The sequence below is a fragment of the Saccostrea echinata genome, unplaced genomic scaffold, assembly GCF_033153115.1.
Source record: "Saccostrea echinata isolate AGI-Se365-2 ecotype Australia unplaced genomic scaffold, CSIRO_AGI_Sech_v1 ptg000008l, whole genome shotgun sequence".
Lineage (NCBI taxonomy): Eukaryota > Metazoa > Mollusca > Bivalvia > Ostreida > Ostreidae > Saccostrea > Saccostrea echinata.
The window spans coordinates 9,048,132-9,069,112 of record NW_026889757.1 but is presented as its reverse complement, the minus strand read 5'-3'; the positions used below and the strand labels follow the sequence as shown (position 1 = coordinate 9,069,112).

The 20,981-nt window shown below is 33.1% G+C and overlaps 1 protein-coding gene across 1 annotated transcript; it reads right to left on the bottom strand.

The window, feature by feature from the left end:
* Positions 1-5,192: 5,192 nt before the first annotated feature.
* Positions 5,193-16,332, bottom strand: LOC133181287 (uncharacterized). The gene is made up of 9 exons (XM_061315813.1): positions 16,314-16,332; positions 16,092-16,229; positions 15,605-15,846; positions 14,101-14,340; positions 13,131-13,337; positions 12,611-12,707; positions 12,191-12,375; positions 8,449-9,117; positions 5,193-5,464 (listed from the first exon to the last, which is right to left on the bottom strand). Exons 1-9 carry the CDS (start codon positions 16,330-16,332, stop codon positions 5,246-5,248), a joined length of 2,016 nt encoding a protein of 671 aa, XP_061171797.1. The 3' UTR covers positions 5,193-5,245.
* Positions 16,333-20,981: the final 4,649 nt, after the last annotated feature.

Here is a 20,981-nt window from a genome sequence, read left to right as displayed (position 1 = left end):
ACAGCAAAATTTGTAGATTTTTTATGCACACCAAGAAGAAATTTACAAAGCTTTATGTGAAGTTTTTCACACATGGTACTTGAGTATATCTGATCTAAATAGACCTTATCCCCCCTTCTGAATTTACTAGCTTTGCAATTGAATGATCCCCAAATCTCGCATCCATATAGAAGAATTGGTTTAATTGTGTGATCAAGCACATGTAGGCATGTTTTAATTTTGGGATTCATTGAAAGAAAATTTTTTTGTAGTTTGAAATATGCTTTTAAAGCCTTTTTATATAAATCACCTTGAGCAAAGGAGAAAATGCCTGATGCACTGAAGTATATACCAAGATATCTACAATGTTGTACACATTCAAGGTTATAGTCTTGATATTTAAAAATATATTTGATATGTCTGCTCGCTTTGTTGAAGACCAGAATTTTTGTTTTCTGTGGATTTAGGGTAAGACACCAATTTTGGCAGTATTTCTCTAAGATGTTAAGCTTGGACTGTAATCCTTCTGCTGAGGTAGATAATAAAATAATGTCATCTGCATACATCAAACAATGTATAGGGGAGTCATTTATGAAAACAGGGTCCATTGATTTTTCAAGGTAGTTGGGAAGATCATTTATGAAAATCTTAAACAGGTTTGGGCTAAAATTATCTCCTTGTTTAACCCCTAATTTTATTGGAAAGAAATCTGTTACACTGTTTTCAATTCGTATGCAAGACCTGCTAACTTTGTACATTTGTTTAATAATATTATAGAATAGTGAGCCTACTCCAGCTTCAAGTAGCTTGATTTTCAGTCCTGTTTGAATAACACTATCAAAAGCTTTCAGGAAGTCAACAAAGCAAGCAAACACTCTACCTTTCTTTCTTTGACAATATTCATCAAGTATACATTTGAGAATAAACATATGATCGGTGGTTCTAGCACTCTGTGTAAACCCCACCTGACACTCATGAATTATTTTGTTTTTTGTTAAAAAATCACCAAGCCTTTTATTTAATACGCTATTGAATAGCTTACCAATGGCACTAGTTACAGCTATACCTCTATAGTTGTTTGGATCTGATATATCATTTGCTTTATATATAGGAACTATGAACCCATCTGCCCACTGTTTAGGATAATTACTGCTAAACAAACAAGCATTAAATAATTTTTGAATACATGGAATCAGAACTTGTTGGCCACTTTTTAACATATTGTTAGTAAGGCTATCAAGACCAGGTGCTTTATTCCATTTTAGGTTTGAAATTGCTTTCTGAATTTCATTTCTGGAGATGGAATTATCTAATTCGTTAAAAATCTTTTGCTTCTCTAGAGTGTCAAGTACATTTTCCAGATGTATAATGCGATCCTTAAAATTGCCTTTGATCTCATTAAGTTTTTGAAAGTGTGATACCCAAGTTGATGGATCAACGGCAGAGCTTCTTTCCTCCCCTTTTTTATTGCCCCGAAGTCCATTTAAAAGATGCCAATACTGTTTGGGATTCTTATCGTGTAAAGTGTCTAGCTGTTCAAGAATCGACTGTCTATATTTTCTGTATTTTAATTTCCTTAATTTTCTGTACTCCCTATAAAGCTTATAAAAGTGATTTTTCACTGAACGGTCTTTTGGAAATTTTGAGTACACTTGACCATATCTTAGCAAATTATTATGGGATTTTTTCAAATCTAGATCATACCATTTTTTGTGTTTTGGTTTGTTACAAGTCTTATATTTTTTCTTTTTCTTGAGCGAGGCATTAGCTGCTGATAAAATCAACTCAGTAAGCTCTGCTGCAGCTTCATCAACTGATATATGAATTCCATCAATACATTTCTCACTATATGCAGACAGTTTAGTTTGTAACCTTTCTTCACACAATGCAAGTTGAAATTTATATGATGAATCATCATCCCAAATATATTTTGGTTCAAGCTGGTAAATATTCCCATCTGTTTTGATTTGCTGGATATTGTATGAAGCTGTTATTGTCCATTCAAGCTTGCAGTGTGTGTCTGAAAGGATTGGAATAAAATCATTCACTTTAAAATGTAAAATTTGATCCAGGATATCTTCAGACACTATAACATAGTCTACAACGCTAGCCCCATTTGGAGTATAACATGTGTAGTGGCCAAACATATCCCCAAGGACTCGACCATTTAATATGCGTAACTTATTGCTAATGCAGCAATCAATAAGTTCTTTGCCCCTACTATCAATTATTTTATCTGGACTTTGCCTGTTTATCAAATTCCTGTCAATTGGTTAGTTGTCAAAAATAGGTGCAAAATATTCATCATCTTGAACAATAAAATCTGGCTCTTCAGCTACCCTGGAGTTAAAATCTCCACATAGAAGAATGTCACCCGTATTTTTATAAATACACATATCTGCTTCGATACAGTCAAGAATATCTTTGTCTAACCTCTGGGTATATGTAGAGCCACTAGGTGGATAATATACAAAGCAAATAAACAGATCTTTCTTAAAACCAAAGAAGTTTTTTTCCAGTTTAACCCATTGGTAATCGGGATTTGTGTTTTTTTAAATTTTGATATGATCTTTTAAATCAGGTTTTCGTAAAATTGCCAATCCTCCAAAATGACGTTGGTTGTGTTTGGATGCTGCTCTACATATTGTATGAACATGAAATTGACCAATATTTTGAATATTTGATTCATTACCCAAATGAGTTTCAGCCAACAAAACAAGATCATACTTGTTAATTTCTTTTATAAACAAGGGATCTTGTGTTTTGTCATAGTATTTTGACTTCAACCCCCCAGTGTTCCAAAAACACATTTTGATAGATGATTTGAATCCTGTGTTATTTTGCATTCTATTAATTTAAAACAAACTTGTTTAAAATAGTCAGCAAAAGAGTAAAGTATTCTTCAATGTAGTATAATTAATGATCTACACTATATCAACTATAACTTGGAATGAGGGTTTAGTATCTTAAACCTCCAAATCAGTAAAGGAAAAAAAAATGTATATTCAAGTATATGTATATATATATATACAAAATATATCAAACAAAAGAAAAAAAAACAAACACAAAAAAAACCCCTAAGACTAGTTACACTATAATATAGCTGATACTATATACTATCTGTATGGATGTAAGAAAAATGTGTAGACAATATATAGAATCACACTTTATACATATCAGAATGAGCTTTTTATCTTTTTCCATTGCCTCGACCTCTGCCACTTTGTGGTTTTCTCCCTCTTGATGCGCTCCTTGGGCGTCTTACAGGTGATGGGATGTTCAGCATGGAGTGAATGGCTCTTTTTAAGTTCACCGCCAGTAAGGATAACCCTTTGTCATTTAGGTGTACGCCATCATCTCGAAGGACATCTTGGTTTGGGTTCCCGTGTACCAACATGTTATTGTGATCTGCCAAAGTAATTCTGTTTTCACCTGTGAATTTCTGTTTGAGGAGGGCATTTATTATCTGCCCATTGGTTGAATGGTTCATGTCATCACATCTTGGTGTAGTAAGTGAAATCACAATTTTAATTAATGGCCACTTGCTGCAGATTTCAGAGGTCAGTTGAAACAAACTATCGACGCATGCTTGTGGTGTTTTAGACCTCAAATCATTAGTTAGGGAATGGAGCACAATAAGTGTTGGTGGATCCACAACTGATGATAAATACTGGGATGTATCCTTAATGGTATACTTGATAATTTTGTGTATACCCACAGAACTTGACAACTTGTCTTCCTTTATGCCTTCCACATTTGAGGTTCTAATCAAAAGTACAGTAGGACGTTGATGGCTGTCAATGTCTTGCATAGCTGACTGAAACTGGGGTTGATGTACGCTTCCTGAAAACTGTATTTTCATTTGTATAATTTCATCTCTTGCATTATCAAGTTTCATGGACAATTCTTTTAAACTGTTATTTAGCCTGTCAATTTCGTCATTTTTGTCTTTTATTTGCCTTGAAAACACTTCTTGTTCTTCACGGGCATTTGAGATAGTTACTGTAAGTTGTTCTCTCGTTGCTTGGAGTATATTTTTTTCTGTTACCAGTAGTTTTTCTAGCTGCTCTTCTCTGAGTGCCGCATTGCTTTTTTCAAGTTGAATCTGAACTTCTAGGTGGGTTTTCTCATCTCTAATTGTTCTGATTTTATTTTGTAGTGTATGGATCGTTTCACCTGACAATTCTTTTGATTTTTCTTGTTTTTTATCGCATAATTTGTTTTCAATGTCTGTTAATGTCTTTTGGATTTTCTCTGTATTTGTAGCTACACTTTTTTCTAGTTTTAGAAGAGATTCTGCAAATACGGATTCTAGTCTTTGGATATTAGCAACGTCTCCTACCTGGGTTTCAGTACTTTTGTTGAAGGATATGCATTCCGCGCTTAGACTCTGTGAATTATTGCTACTTGTAACAATAATTTTGGGATTTGTTTCTTCATGTTTTTGTTCTGTGTCGCTTTCCTGTAGCATTTTAAGAGGACCACAAATTTTGTGTACTATTCTCAAAATTATTGGGAAGTCTTTCACAGCAAAATCATTGTGGCAAGTTCCTTGAACTTGAATAAGTCCTGACTTAATGAAGAAAGTAACTTTGTAAATTCTTTCATTATTTAGATCTTTACATCTTTACATCAATTGTTACTTTCTGTAAAGGTTGATGCGAGGATATGGTTGAGGGGGTGTCGACCCAAGAGACGTTCTTGTCATTTTGTTTTCCCATGATGTCATAGAAATAAATGTGTAGGGCTTTAAGCCACGCTTGAATTCTTTCGAACGTGGTTCTATATGCAATCATTCGGGCTTCTGTCTCATAAATCGTACTATCTATCTCTTTGGTATACAGCTAGTAAAATGGGGTGAAATATATAACGTCAGTGGCTTTGAATTGAGGTTGGATATCATAATCAATTTAATTCAGTGCTTCCACAACAATATCAATCTAATATTTATAATAACATTGTAAAACAGGAGGACCGTTACCTACAATACTTACTTTTGTCGCTAGATTGAAGTGCATGAAATTATATATATATATATATATATATATATATATATATATATATATATATATATATATATATATATATATATATATATATAGTAACGAATTTCAAGGAAACTAGTCATTGAAATAAACATTATTCTCATCGACAATATATCATAAGTAACAAGGATATGATGAGCAGTTGAATCATCTGTTCTTTTCTGATTATCTATATTTATTTATCCAGCACTACAAACATGTTTATTGCATTTGAGAATCTTTTACACGTTTTTTGCAAAAATTTCACAAAGACTCCATTTCTCATTACTTCCATGACTTGCCATGAAGAAAATTATTTCGTCACATTCTACCAAGCCTGAGCACGGACAATGATACCCGCAGTCACGTGATGATCCATCTGGTCCCTCAACGTCATACAGCAAACTGCAAAAGTTTGCTTCGCCACGAAAACCACTTTTTAAACTCTTCGAAAAAGAAACCTGGAAAATTACATTAAACTTTTTAATTAAAAAAAAAACGTGACGCTTTTTTCTTTTATATTTTCATTTTGTCATGTTTAATATGTAACGTTATATTGTGATTGTTAGATTTATTGAATCGGTCTTAGTCTAATAAAGCATATTGAGAAGATGAAATTAACGGACAACATTATCGTGTCCTTAGGACAACAAAAAGGAGTGGGGTCGTAGTTGACCATTTTGGAAAACAGCAGGTCATTGCCTTACTTTCCTCTTTAAATAACGTTTTTTTTTTCTCTATTCCATTAATAACAATTTCCACCCAAAACATTCCAACAATGTCTTTTTGAGAATCATAATTTTCTTTCCAGGTGATAACCAATGGACGCTTAATAAGGTAGTGAAACGGAAATGGTTTCTGTCGTTTAGTTTCGTAAAAAACGTTCGATATACGTTTTTATTTCATTTCTTATACACAAAAAAATATTAATTCTGCGATCATATGAGTAGGTCGAAACTGCCGAGGTACTGAGACTGCACTGAAATAGTACACGCTGTATTATAGTGGTGAAGATACCTCTCTGGTTGTTAAACCTTGGCTGTTTAACCCCTTAAACATTGTGATAAGACATGAATAAGGCACACAGTTGCGGGGGATAGGCAGTAAAGGTTATATCATTAGCCAACACATAAGACTTGTATAAGGCAGTAGGTTAGGAAGGAGAGAGGTGGCATACCACAGAAGTGGGGGAAGTGCCAGGAAGCAGCAGCACCTGTGGAGTGGCAGGACCAGAGAAATTTATTTGCGGGAGATACCCGTTGACCACAGATAGTGGTTGGCCAATCAAGAAGAAACGGTTTACATTTGCATTAAAGTTTTTTTTAACAAATGCTTGTCGTTATTTTCTTTCTCAGGTACCGTTAACGGTAGCTCAGTCGGTAGAGCGCTCGCTCCGGGGTCGGGAGGTCGGAAGTTCGAATCTCGGCCGCGACTGACCTAAGTCGACAAAAAATGGGTAGTAACTGTTCCTTCGCCATGCGCTCTGCACTTTGAAGTGAAAGTTGCGGGTCCTTCGGCTGAGACCTTCACAAGAGGCCTATGGGCCACATCGCTCACCTGAGCACTGTGGCTAGGAAAAAAGCAAAACTCAGTTCAGTATTGAAAAGCTTACATGCATATATGGTCCCGACCTACCCTTAAAAGGGGGGGGGGGGTTGAGGGTATGGTTTGAACAAAATTGAATCTACTCTAACTAAGGATGCTTACATATTTCTTTGACAAACTGTGGCTTCTTTTCCTACAAGTTTAAACTTTCACTGTTGCCCCACCCTACCCCCGGGGGTCACGATTTGAATGAACTTGAATCTACACTATCTGAGGATGCTTCCATATAAATATGACCAATCACGGCTTTGCTGTTCTTGAGAAGAAGATTTTTAAAGATTTTTCCTATATATTTCTATGTAAAACTTTGATCATCCATTGTGGCCACACCCTACCCCCGGGGGTCATGAATTGAACAAACTTGAATCTACACTACCTGAGGATGCTTTCAAATACATATGACCAAACATGGCTTTGCTGTTCTTGGGAAGAAGATTTTTGAAGATTTTTCCTATATACTCCTATGCAAAACTTGGATCGTCCATTGTGGCCCCCCACCCAACCCCTGGGGGTCATGAATTGAAAAAAATTGAATCTACACCACCCGTGGATGCTTCCATATAAATATGACCAATCATGGCTTGCTGTTCTTGAGAAGAAGATTTTTGAAGATTTTTCCTATATACTCCTATGAAAACTATGATCGTCCATTGTAGCCCCACCCAACCCCTGGGGATCATGAATTGAACAAATTTGAATCTACACAACCTGAGGATGCTTCCATATAAATATGACCAATCTTGGCTTTGCTGATCTTGAGATGAAGATTTTTGAAGATTTTTCCTATATACTCCTTTGTTAGACTATAATCGTCCATTGTGGCCCCACCCTACCCCCGGGGGTCATGATTTGAACAAATATGAATCTACACCACCTGAAGATGCTTTCAGATAAATATGACCAATCATGTCTTTGTTGTTCTTGAGAAAAAGATTTTTAAAGATTTTTCCTATATACACCTATGTAAAAATATGATCGTCCATTGTGGCCCCACCCTACCCTCAGGGGTCATGATTTGAACGAATTTGAATCTACACTACCTGACGGTGATTCCACATAAGTTTCATCTTTCCTGGCCCGTTGCTTCTTGAAAAGAAGATTTTTAAAACATGCCATTAATTTTTCACTATTTTGTAATTATCTACCCTTGGAAGAGGGCGTGGCCCTTCATTTGAACAAATTTAAATCCCCTTCACCCAAGAAAACTCTGTGCCAAGTTTGGTTGAAATTGGCCCAGTGGTTCTGGAGAAGAAGATGAAATTGTGAAAAGCTAACGACAACGACATCGCCGACGACAACGACGACAGACAACGGACAAATTTTGATCAGAAAAGCTCACTTGAGCCTTCGGCTCAGGTGAGCTAAAAACCGAGGCCCCGTGTCGCGGTAGGCGTTGGCACGGTAAAGATCCCTCACTGCTCAATGGCCCCGAGTGCCGAGTAAAAGTCAAAATTTGAAGCCCTTCCGCGGTATATGGTGACGTCTCTATATGAGTGGAAAATTCTCGAATGGGACGTAAAACAATATGCAATCAATCAATCTTTCTCAGGTAACCAATCATTCCCAATGGTCAGATTTAACTAGCACTAGGGTTAAGTTAACGCTAATGAGATATCATATAAGGTACCGGTTTAGATGAAGAGCAAACTGGAAAGTTGGAATCCGCTAGAGAGAGTGTACCAATTTACCTGCCGTCAACTTAAGCCATCAAAATAGGTGACATTAAAGTGTTATACTAATACATAGTAGCTTCATGTTCAAATAGTACTGCATTAAATAAAAAAGATAAACTGAATTTTTATAGATATTGACTTTTCTATCACTATAATTTACATTTTACCTGTAGAAGTTTCTGCCCATGTCGCTGACAAGAAATACCCATTCCTCTTACTGTGACATTAAACGGAGCAGGAGAAATTCTAAGTAACAGTGTTTTCATTCTCATCCAAAGTAATGGCGGGTTTTCTCCTTTAACTGGTAGATCAATACAAGAACTATTTTCCTGATCTAGTAGCATATATAAATTCGACGAGATTGTTTCGTGTATGTCGTTGAAAATTTCCGGGCTTTCTACAGAAATGTTACATAATGATGTTGTTGTGTTACCCAGAATAGCTGACACTTCATGATTATCGCCAAATGTGATTTTTTCTGGAACAATTCTCAAGTCAGCGCTCACGGTGAGATTTACTTTAGAAGACACAGAACTTGCAACACGATCCACATACTTGAAAGATACGAGGGCTTTATTTTGGATTGAAAAAGAATTATTAAAGTAGTCAACATCAAATCTATAACAGGCGGGATATGGTGTTTCGAGAATATACTGAACGTTTTCAATAACCACTGCCGACTCTCTATCACCTGTCAGCTTCTTTGTAAGAATGGTGAGATCTAGTTTATCTGCTCTGCCAACTGGAATTTCTAACTTCAGTAAAATACTAGTATTTCTTGACTTCGGTAATGTTTCACACGGCAATTCATCAACAAGACTGACTTTTGATGAAACCTTAGAAATTTAAGGGGTAAAACATCACTTAAAAAGAATACATCTTTTTATTACATTTTCAACAGTGAAATACTGTGATTTATTTATTGAATAAAAGTGATATTCTCTCACAGTGTGAAAGGATACCAAAGTGATATTCTCTCACAGTGTGAAAGGATATCAACGTAAGTAAAAAAAATTTCTGGCCTGTAATTAGATAGAAATAGTGACTAAACTATCTTGATAGAGACTAAAACTATCAATTTCTTCCCAAATATGTTGCTAAAATCCATGTTACAATGTTTTCAATAGGTCTCATAACTGCTAAGCTATGACATCTCAACCGCTCAACTATGACGTCACAGCCTATAACGCTGTGTTAATTAAGAAAAGACAGAGACAAAGGGAAAATCAAAGAAAATGTAATAAACAGAAAATTCAATGTTTTTTAGTTGGATGTGGAATTTATTTCACTCGTGAGACAGGATTTTTTGATATTTTCACTCGTGCTTCGCACTCGTGAAAATAGAAAAAATCCTGTCCCACTCGTGAAATAAATTCCATATCCAACTACAAAACATTGAATATCCTCTATTTATATTCATATTAATATTTTTCCTCATGTAATTCTTTCACTCATATGCAATAAGAAGGACAAAATTCAAGCAGTCAGTCTGAAAAATAGACATAAAATAAAAAAAATTCAATAAACAATTTTATTATATAGTCTGTAAAAACTGGTAGTCCCTATATAATCTATACAAATGCAAACCGTTAATAATACTACATATTCACTGGATTTGAAGCCGTATTCCCCGGAGGGTCAGTGCAGCGGCATTGTGACGTCACAATCAATACATCAAACAAGGTTGAAAACAATAGTTGCAACGGCCGGAGCTATCTGTGTATTTGAGCAGGAAAAAATCGCAGGATTGTTTTCCAAACAGTTTGATGTCTTACACACAACGAAAGGAAAACACGGCACGGAAGTTATAAGTTGTTATCTGGACCTTTTTAAAAAAATTTCTATGACATACGTTTGTTAATGAAAATGGAATCGTCATACAACCTTCAAAGTCTTATTCATTCACATCCTGACTATATGATAAAACAATTATGGACTCTTTCGGTGGTGAATATGGTTTGTTATTCATCCAGTAAAATTTATACTTTTTTAATCTGTAGCACTGATCATTTGAGACCTCCCTCAAAAAGATGTGAAAAGTGGGCAAATAATTAACACACTTTTCTTTGTTTGACATTGACGTGTCACTTTTTACAATGACTATTCAAAAATATATCTAACCTTTCGATGCTGACATTTTGGCGCTATGTTGCAGCGACTATTCACTCTTCCAATACAGACTCATTAGTTCTGCCAACTGTGATTGTATGAATACATTTTCCTCAGCCATTGACAAATCACGTTTTAAAAGGTTTGTGAAAAAGTTTGCTTACACACTGCTTTATTTTTCTAGTGACTTTAAATGAACTATCGGCGGGAGAAATAAAAATAAAGCATGAATTAGGGACTTTTATTTTTATTTCATTTTAGCCCAATTAAGGATAGGTGTTCCAGTAAAAAAGGAAATAAAAAACGCTGGGCTAAAGTATTCAATTTAGACCAACAAGTCTATATCAAGCAGAGTAGAAAGTAACAATTAAACATAAAGAATTTGTATAAATAAGCATCCACTGACGTTATTCAACATCATACAGAGATACAAGAGGTCCAAGGGCTTTGAATCGCTCCTCTGATATATTGTACGACCTATTACTTCTTTTTGAAGTCTCTTGGTATTCTACATGTTAAGTAAGGCCTTGAAATTCCAAAAGTAGGTAATCATGACCTACATTTAATTAAAACACTCTGAGAAAGCAAGATGCATCAACTGACAAATTTTTATGATTCTAAACCATTATTATTTGAAATATTTATATATTGCCTTGAAATTTCAAAAGAAAGTCACTGTGACCTACTTTTCAGTTGACACATTCTGAGGACGCAAGATACATTAACCGACAAAGATTGTTGATAAGTAAACTTGATAAGTAAGTATCTGAAATATTTGATTATAGCAATCAAATTCAAAAAGTAGGCCACTGTGACCTACTTTCCAGTTGACAGACTCCGGGGACACAAGGGATAAATTTTGATGATTCTTAGAAATCTAAGCCAATAAGTATCTGAAAATTACAAAAATAGGCCATAGTGACCTACTTTTCAGTTGACACACTCTAAAGACCCAAGATACTTCATGTGACAAATTTTGATGATTCTAAGCCAATAAGTATCTGATAATCCATGTATTAAAATATAGCAATAAAATTCCAAAAGGAGGTCACAGTGTTCAACTTTTAAGTTAACACACTCTAAAGACACAAGATGCATCAACTGACAAAGTTTGCCGATTCTATGCCAGTTAGTTTCTGAAATATTCAAATATAGTCATAAAATTCCAAAAGTAGGTCACAGTGACCTACTTTTACTTGGCACACTCTAAGGACCCAAGATACATCAAGTGACAAAGTTTGCTGATCCTAAGCTAATAAGTATCTGAAATATATTGTTTTTAGATATAGCCATGAAATTCAATAGTAGGTCATGGTGACCTTTTCAGTTTACAACTCCATGGATGCAAGATACATCAAATGACAGTTTGATGATTCTAAGCCAGTCAGTATCTGAAATAATTAAATATAGCCATAAAACTCCAAAAGTATGTCACGGTGGCCCACTTTTTAGTTGACAAATTCCAAAGACCCAATATGCATCAACTGACAAAGTCTGATCATTCTCTGTCAATTTCTATCAAAAATATTTAAATATAGCCATAAAATTCCAAAAATAATTATCTCCCATTTTTTAAAGGTCACATCTCTATTTTTAGTGCAACGAGAGCCCTTGGGCCAAAGATACTCTGCGACAAATTTGACAGAAGTCCGTGTTTGCTCTGCACCGATTTGTATCCTTTCAATGGACTTCTGTTCTTGATAACTGTTCGTTATCTCCATATTTCATCAAATAAAGTTTGTTGCAAATTTTATTTGATAAAATGAAATGTGACAGTAGTGTATTAGTATGTGAACTTACGTTTAGAGATGGATCGGATACGATAAGGTCTACAGATGTATTCCATACTTGAGCATCATTGAGTATAATAGTTGCTGTCAACGTGTAATAGTTTTCGAACCCTCTCCTTGCTGTGTCGGACATCGCTACAAGTGCCTCAAACTCAAGAAGGTCATCATCTGTTGTATTTTTAGATTCATAATAACCTTCAAAAACACCAACACACTGTTATTTAGCACACCACCATTTCAAAATCACTAATTTTCAGAATGCTACTAAGAAAATTTATTTATATGCTTGATACCAAGTATTAAATTGACGTTAATTATGCCAATAAATTTCTCTAGAATTGTTCGGAATATGCATGAATCTTTAAAAAATATGTATTGTACAGTTTCTTGGATAAACAAACATATTGTGAATAAACTGTGCTACACCTACCCCTATTGATCCATTGGGAAGGAAATGTGTAAATCAATGGTTCTTGATTTGAAGACCATTTGTATTTACAGGCAGAATCATTTCTACCATCAGCACCCTAATAATATATCATAGAGTAAATATCTGCACAAGACAAGAAAGCTTTATATTGTCAAAGTTGTTAAATGTGCCGAGATTAATAGCCAGTAAGACATTTCCTTTTCCAAACCACACCTTGTATCACCCCAATACTTAAATATCACCCAGAGAACCTTCGGTCCTTTGGTGATATTGGTGTCTAGGACTCAAAAAGGGTGTAATCTGGAAAAGAATTTATGTTAAAACAGTTATTATAATGTTGCCCTTGGATAAAGTGTGTCATGGCCTAACCCAAAACAATAGTCAAAGGTCAAGATCATGGGTCAATGGTAGGTTGAAACCATGTATGGTGGGAAAAGTGGGAGAAGTACTTTTAAAATTATTTTTAGAAACAGAACCTATACAGGACAGAAGTCGATCATACATATTAATGTAAACTCACTGGAGAGAAGTTCTTGCCAACTCTTTTAACCTCCAGAAACAATGCAGAATAATTCGATTGAAATTTCTCATCTCCTTCCAACTTGACTTTAATTTGTGGATTGTAATATGGGATCCAAGCTCGGAATACGAATCCTTTAACCAGTTTTGGTTCAATATGCATCCAGGATGGTGTTGCAGGATCAAAAGATGCATTTTTATTCATTTCCTGAAGAAAAAGATTGACATTTATTTCTTATTTCCTTTTGGGATAGGAATTATAGCTCCACCATGATATTTAGTTGTTAAATAATTAAAGGCATTACTCTAATGAAATGTCTTCCATACAATGTATAATGTATGTATTGTTAAAAAAGGAACGAAAAAAATGTATCGGTGTAGTGAACTCTTGAATGTCTGTTCTAGTTGGTTCGGTACATCAATTTTAATTGATTGATTAATGTTGTTTAACGTCCCATTCGAGAATTTTTTACTCATATTGAGACGTCACCGTATGCCGGTGAAAGGCTTTAAATTTAGACCTATAATCGGCATTCAGAGCCATTGAGCAATGAGGGTTCTTTATTGTGCCAACGCCTGTCTTGGTGTGGGACCTCGATTTTTAATATTTCATCTGATAAACCCGTGACTTTCAATTCTAGTGCCGGGCGCTTCGAAAAGAAGCAGTCACTACCTGTTTTTACGTCTTAGGTTTGACGAGGCGCGGCAAACGAAGAAAATCGAGCCCGGGCCTCCCGATCACGAAGCGAGCACCTCACTAGCTAGGCTACCGTTACCGGTTTTTAATTTTTATTAAATTCAGTTATAATGAATGAAAATTGAAATTCTGGATTTAGAAATTTACTTTGAATTGTGAAGTAACGGAGTTTGATAAACAAAATATGCAGTCGTTCAACTTTTTGAGAGGTTACATGTATGTGTGTGATATTTTCCTATCTAAGAATACTTAAAAATAAATATATAATATCTACCAGAATCGATATCCTTGCTATGAGTACTGCGTCAGTCTCAAAATTCTGAACAACTGATGCTGATGATGTAACCTGTACCAAACAGGGTATAGAGACGTTTTGTCCGTCGGTAAGGTTCACTGCATTATGAAGGTATATTTCGTAGTTACAAATTAGCTGATAATCACTCGGGGTATCAGAATATGTCACATTGACGGATTTTGTGATGAATGACATCTCACGAGTTCTCAGAAATCCTGTCTGAAATTGAATCATTTAAAGTTACATTTCTTCAACGAGAGAGAGAGAGAGAGAGAGGTTAATTTTCTTGCCGAGAATTACTTTCTTCATCATTTTAGAAATTATAGTTTAAAGAGAGTCATCTTGATTTAAATTTTATCTAGTTGAAAATAATGTCAATCGATGAAAAAAGCCAACTAGAAAGAAAATTTGCAAGTACAAGCATGCAGAACTGTAAATACCACGACAGTGATTTTTTTAAACAAAAATTCCCAGAATAGGTTTTTTAAGGTGGGTGGGTAGAGTCACATATACTTTGTAGGAAAAGTATCCTCGCAATGTTCCGTGCAAATATAAATGAATTGATTTTCCTATCTTCAAAGGTCATTGAATATTATCTATTCGCTTTATTATGTATAAATGTTATTTATGTATTTTTCCTCTAGATTACAAATTTATAGGTTAGAAATTGTAGATTGATTTATTACATTGGATCGTAATTTGATATAGGAATAAAGATAACAATTTTATGGGAGAAAAGTTTTCGATATAATCACGATTAGATACAATTTTTGCTCCTGGTGTTTTATTATTAATTCATTATGATCATCTAATAAGTAGCATTGCATAACGTGTAAATTATTGAAATAACTATTGATGACGATTCTACATGCATGATATATAATAGTCAAAAAAGTACAGAAGCCCATAAAGGACCTATTAAAAATATTTTTAAATTCAAAATAACGAATTGTCGAATTTTCTGAACGAATTTGATCTGTTATTACAATTTTTTTGAATTTATTTTAAAAATTGATTTTGATATAGCAGATTTGTGGAATTCATTATGACTTATTCAAAAATTTTAAATAAAAGATTGAATTCGTTTAAACGAAATCCGAAATTTGCTATAACTAAATTAATTCGTTTAAACGAATTCCAAAGTTTGTTTTATCGAATCATAAATATTTTTCTGTAGGCCTTAAATGTCTAATTCACTCAAACGAATTTAATTCGTTATAACAGATTTTAAAGTTTCCTTATAGCAAAAAATTTTGGAATTCATTTTTACACATTAAATCTCTTAAAACAATTTTGTGAATTTGATATAATGAATTGAGCAAATGTGTTATAACAACTTCAATAAGAAACAAATTAAAATTATTTTTAAATTCGTTTTAACACATTCGTCATTTCGGTCGAATTCAAAAAATATTCTTTGATAGGTCCTGAATGGGCTTCCGTAATAAAAGAATAAGCTATTCATATAAACATATCGACTTACATTTTCAAAATTCACTGAACTCTTTTCGGACGTTTCCGCCTGAATAACCCTTCCTAGTACACAAGACTGACCCTCTACATCGATGTTTTGTATACCCTGACTGACAGTAAGTGTGACCTCCTTGTAATAGCCTTGAGGATAGGAGACATACACCTTCAGTTTCATTTTCATTCCAACATACATTTCAGTTTCATTCTCAGGCGTCCATACAACAGATATTTTAAAGTCGTAAGATTGCAGATCTGAAAAGATTCACATGCAATATGCATAATACTAAAATATTAATCGTTTTCGTGGTTATAGAAAGTAATAATTTTGTAGCATTAAAAAACGTTAATTAACGTAAATTTTCTTCATACAAAGAAAATATATTATCAACTATTTTGAATAAACAACTAATTCACTTATTATAAACTTTTTTTCATTTCTAATTCAATCTACTTATTTTTTATAAATCACAGAATAATAGAATTTACAGTGGATTCACTTTTTACTGTTCCATTTATCTCTAATGCTGCGGTTGTCCCATTTTGCACCATTGAGATTAATGTTGTTGTATCTTGCGACCCAGTGTGTATTTCATCAGAAACAAGTATCACATTAGATGTTGTCTCCGACTGCGACCCTGTAACATACATATACGCTTTGTTTAAGTTGACAAGTTAAAAAAAATAACACGTTTAAGTTGAAAGCGTGGGAGGTTATTTACAGCAGGTTTTGTTCGTCATTCTTTTAATGTTTGACGATATGAGTGACAAGTTTATATTCTATATTTAGGAATCAAATGAACATTATCAATTCTTCTTTTACAGATTTGAAGAAAAAAAACAGGGAAAAGAAACTTTTTTCAATTTTAAATACAATTACACAAAACATCATAAAACAAGGGAAGACCATTTAGGACCTGTGAAACAACATATCTGACTTCGATAAAACAAATTGTCGAATTTCGCTAAATCAAAATCAATTCGTTATATCGAAATTCGTTCATAACGATTTTTCTTTAAAATTGTTCTAACAGATCAAATTTGCTTGAAAGAATTTTAAAAATTCTTCTTACGAATTAATTCGTTTAATCGAATTCGACGTTCAAGGCTTATAGTACAATATTTATGAATCCGAGACAACGAATTGGGGTGATTTAAAAAAAAAAAAATGACCAGACACATATTTATCAACCTGCACTATAAATACAGGCAATGGGAATAAATGTCTACGTCTTAGCATATGTCTTTTGATATTGTCTAAATACCTGCCAGATATCTCATTGATATCTCAAGTCATAAAAAAGTTACGTCCAAAAATGATTCTAAAAATTCAGGTGTGACATTTTCAATATTTTTTGAAGATCTGTGAAATAAAAAATAATGATTTATGTTGGAAATAAAGACTTTCCTGATAATACTCAAAGCATTCAGCTTTAAATGAAGACAGTAGCAACTTTTGTTTTACCAAGTTGTGGTCTGAAAAAAAGTTATACCATTTCAAGAGTGCAACAGAAAAAAATGGAGTGTTGCCAAAAAAGCATCGATTTGAAAAATCTTTAAGACAATTAAGTCTAATAAGAATTTTCAAAGAATAAAACAGTAACTGATACTAGTATATCATTTAAAATCTAAAAATGGTATATAAATCATAAGAAGCATTAATGAGAGTCATGTATCTGTGCATAGTGCATACCCAATGATGTCAGGAGTACAACATGTTTTACTCTCTAGCATGGAAAAAAACTTTTACATTATATGATTCTTTGATTTCTATTTTGGAAAATAAAGACAGAAGAACATTTTTACATATATATTTATCAATTACAGGGTATGTCTGTGTTACGGGTCTATATAAGTGCAACACATTTTTTTAAAGATCCAAGTTATATGATGAAAAGACTTTTATTCATACTAATCAATATTCTTTAATCAATAATGATCTACATGTATTTAAATATTTTACTTCTAAGTTATTGACAGTTTTGTTATTAAAATCTGTCTCTTTTCCAATTTTATTAATCCAGATGTGTTTTTACCTTCTCTTTGATTTTTTTTTGAATGTAAAAAAAAACCCACACACACACACTGACAAATTGTCATAAAATTTAAGTAATTCCACCTCAACTTCAGTGAAACAACAGAACAACAGAATTCTGATGTAATTTATACTTCACAATTCCACTTTAAAGACTCGCATGCTTTTGGTCTGGGGTGCAACAAAAATGTCGGAATTATTTCTGATTAAATATGAATTAATATAAAGAAAAAATGGATAAGAAGAATGTTTCTGGTTGACCTCAATTGCTTACAGTGTTTTAACCATGACGGAAAATATACTTTTAACTTCTAAATATACAATTTAGCTAGTTTTTATTCTTTTACATATAAATAGGGATTTTTCAAGATATAACATCAAGTTCATACTTTCATATGTTAATTATATAGATTTATTAAGTTATTTCTACCTACTCAGTTGATCTGCGAGTGAATGGTAAGGGCTTTAGGCATTATTTCAGATAGAAAAATATATTTTCAATGCATTAATACATATTAAAAGAGGACTTTTAAAAAATGTGTACTTACTTAGTATAATTTTTTGCAGGAGGTTTATAAACTCCAGACACAGATATTATATGACCTAAATTGAAATCTCATACACACATGTACAACCCTAAGTTGTATAAATGCTTTACACTCATTGAAGTCCAATTTACTTTTATTAGTCTATTATTCATAATTGATCTTGTATTATAAAGATGGATCATATTTAATTGTCGTTTGGTTGCCCAAATTAGAGTTCACGCTGAAATGTTAAATGAATTACCCCTGAATACAGGATTTAAGTAACATTTTAAATTTTTTTTTCTAATTTCATCAAATAGCCGATAATTTATTCCCAATTCCCCAAAAATGGTGTTTCCCAAAATAGGCTGATAAATTCATGGATAATAGTTAGGCCAATTTAGTGTTGAGAGATACATCTTAGTTGAAGTAACGCTGACCGGTATTTCACTGGATAAATTCAAATTCAATAAAACATTTGTTAATTTATAGAAGAAAATTCAATATACAAATCTTTGCAAATTTCATACTCAATTGAGATCAAAGCCCTTTGAATTACTAAGTAAATAATGAGCATTGCCTACTGTGCAGGTACATAACAAAAATTTAAAGAAGGACTTGATTGAGAAATTATTAGGCTTTTGTGCCGCAGATTGAACATTAAATTTGATAGCTGCATGATCAAATTATTATAACCTTTATTTCAACGTCAATTACTTTTGACATTGTTAAACAATTAAATTGTATTTTTCTTCAATCTAAATTTAATTTAAATTTGGATCCTTATTTTTAGTTTGTGGGGATACCTAGGTTTATAACACATCACATATCACTGAAGAGCACAAAAAGAAGTTGAACATCATGAACCAAGCACTGATTGACAAACAAAAATCAGAACTATATGTAAATGAAAATGACATTCAGTCTAAAGTTAGAAATGAATCAAAATTAAATAAAAAGAGTTATGTGATCTAGACAATAAAACTTAAAAGTACTATTGACGTGTATTATTTTTATTAAAATAAACATTGCTGGTATTTTAAAATGAAACTGTTGAATCCTAAATTATTTTTATTTTTTGACCACCCAATGCATTTTTTGAGAAGAAAATCGTAAAGCAAAAAAAAAAAAAAATAATAATAATAATAATAACTTTTTTCAAAAAATTCAAATTTGTGGTCCCGGTGTTTTTCTCTTATTATTTCTATCAAAATATATCTATATTAAAAAAAAGATTTTCTTCACCAGATTCATTTCGATTGTTAATGTCAAATACCAATCTGTCATTAATATTAAATAAAAGCTTATCGCTTAAATCTGAATCAAACACATTTGTATTCATATTTTAAAGTATCGATGAAATTAAATATTCTTTTATTGAAAATCTCATAAAACACTGGTATCGTAGACGTTACATAATTAATGTAGCAATTCATCACCTGTTACATATGTAATTGTATCGAGATTTTAAAAAAGACTCTGTCGGAAATATCGAATTTAGCTCATTTAAAAATAATACAGGTTCTTTAAGCTCTTTTGCATTGGCCTTTGATTCGACCTTTGGATATATCGACGACGTTTTTACAATTTACAATATTCATTTTCGTTCCTAGGTTGATTCAATATATCCCTGTGAACTCCAATAAAACATCGAATAGTCCAACACATCTGTTTCATATCTTGATATTTTACTATAAAATTGGAAAACTAACATAAAAAAATTATGATAAAGTTGATGACTTTACTATCGTCAACTTCCCTATTTATGCAGTAATATACCATGTTCACCTGCGTATGAAGTTGATGTCCCTCAGTTGATTTGATACGCAAGAGTATATTCTACGTATAAATAATTCTATTGAATAGGATCAAATAACAGTATAAAATAGTACTGGAAATTAATAAGAGATATCGCAAAATATTTTACTCGTATTTATTATATTTCCCTAGTGTTTCATATATTCTGTAATTCATTAGCTATAGCTATCCTGGACGCTAATAAGAGTGTGTGACAACCCCCTTCTAGATAGCCTATGCTACGCTAGAAATAGAATACATGTATTTACATGAAGATAGATTTCCACCATTTTTCTGTCTTACGTTAATGTGTATCACCTCCCTCGTCAAAATATTTTTAAAATTATTTTGTTCTTCGCGTTTGGTGGTGGTTTGTATTCAAAAGGACATACTCCTTTCTCCTCCTGCCCTATATAATTAATTTTTAATCCACCCCTTTTATCTTTGTTAATTGGTGTGTATACGCAGTGTTTGAAACTCACCGTAAAGTTAGCTAGACATGCAGGGCTGACTGCTAGTGAAAGTTGTCAGCCCTACCAAAAATCCTCTAGTCCGAGGAAATAATTGTCTTTTATAAATTTGTTTTTAGCGATAACGTGAATGGGGCAATATCACCATAACGTCGATTCTGAATCTATAGGCTAAGGAATTCTACCCCATGTACATATTACACTTTGCTACCTATACTAAACGTTGATCTGAGAAAGAATTATGAATTTTAATTTAAGGGAACTTTTAACACGTCCAGCCGGGCGTCGATTCATGCAAATCTGTTCGCCCATGGCAAAATTTGTGCGTCTCGGGCGGCCGGGCGCACAGTTATTTCAAACACTGGTACACGTATATTGAAGAAATATCATCAGATGAGCAGAGACAATGAGCACCCAGCAGTAAGCAGCTGGCATTCATGTATCTCCCATTATCTGAGATTGATTTTTTTTTTCAATAATATGTTTACATTTTTTGACAATTAGGAACCATTTTCATCGGATACATCTTTCTTATCAAAATATTTTCAGCTTCTTGTATTT

Coding starts and splice junctions, on each gene's coding strand:
- LOC133181287 (XM_061315813.1), bottom strand. Junction 12,708..13,130: donor TTGGCAAGAACTTCTCTCCA/GTGAGTTTACAT, acceptor ATATATTATTAG/GGTGCTGATGGTAGAAATGA. Junction 12,376..12,610: donor TTCCCAATGGATCAATAGGG/GTAGGTGTAGCA, acceptor GTGTTTTTGAAG/GTTATTATGAATCTAAAAAT.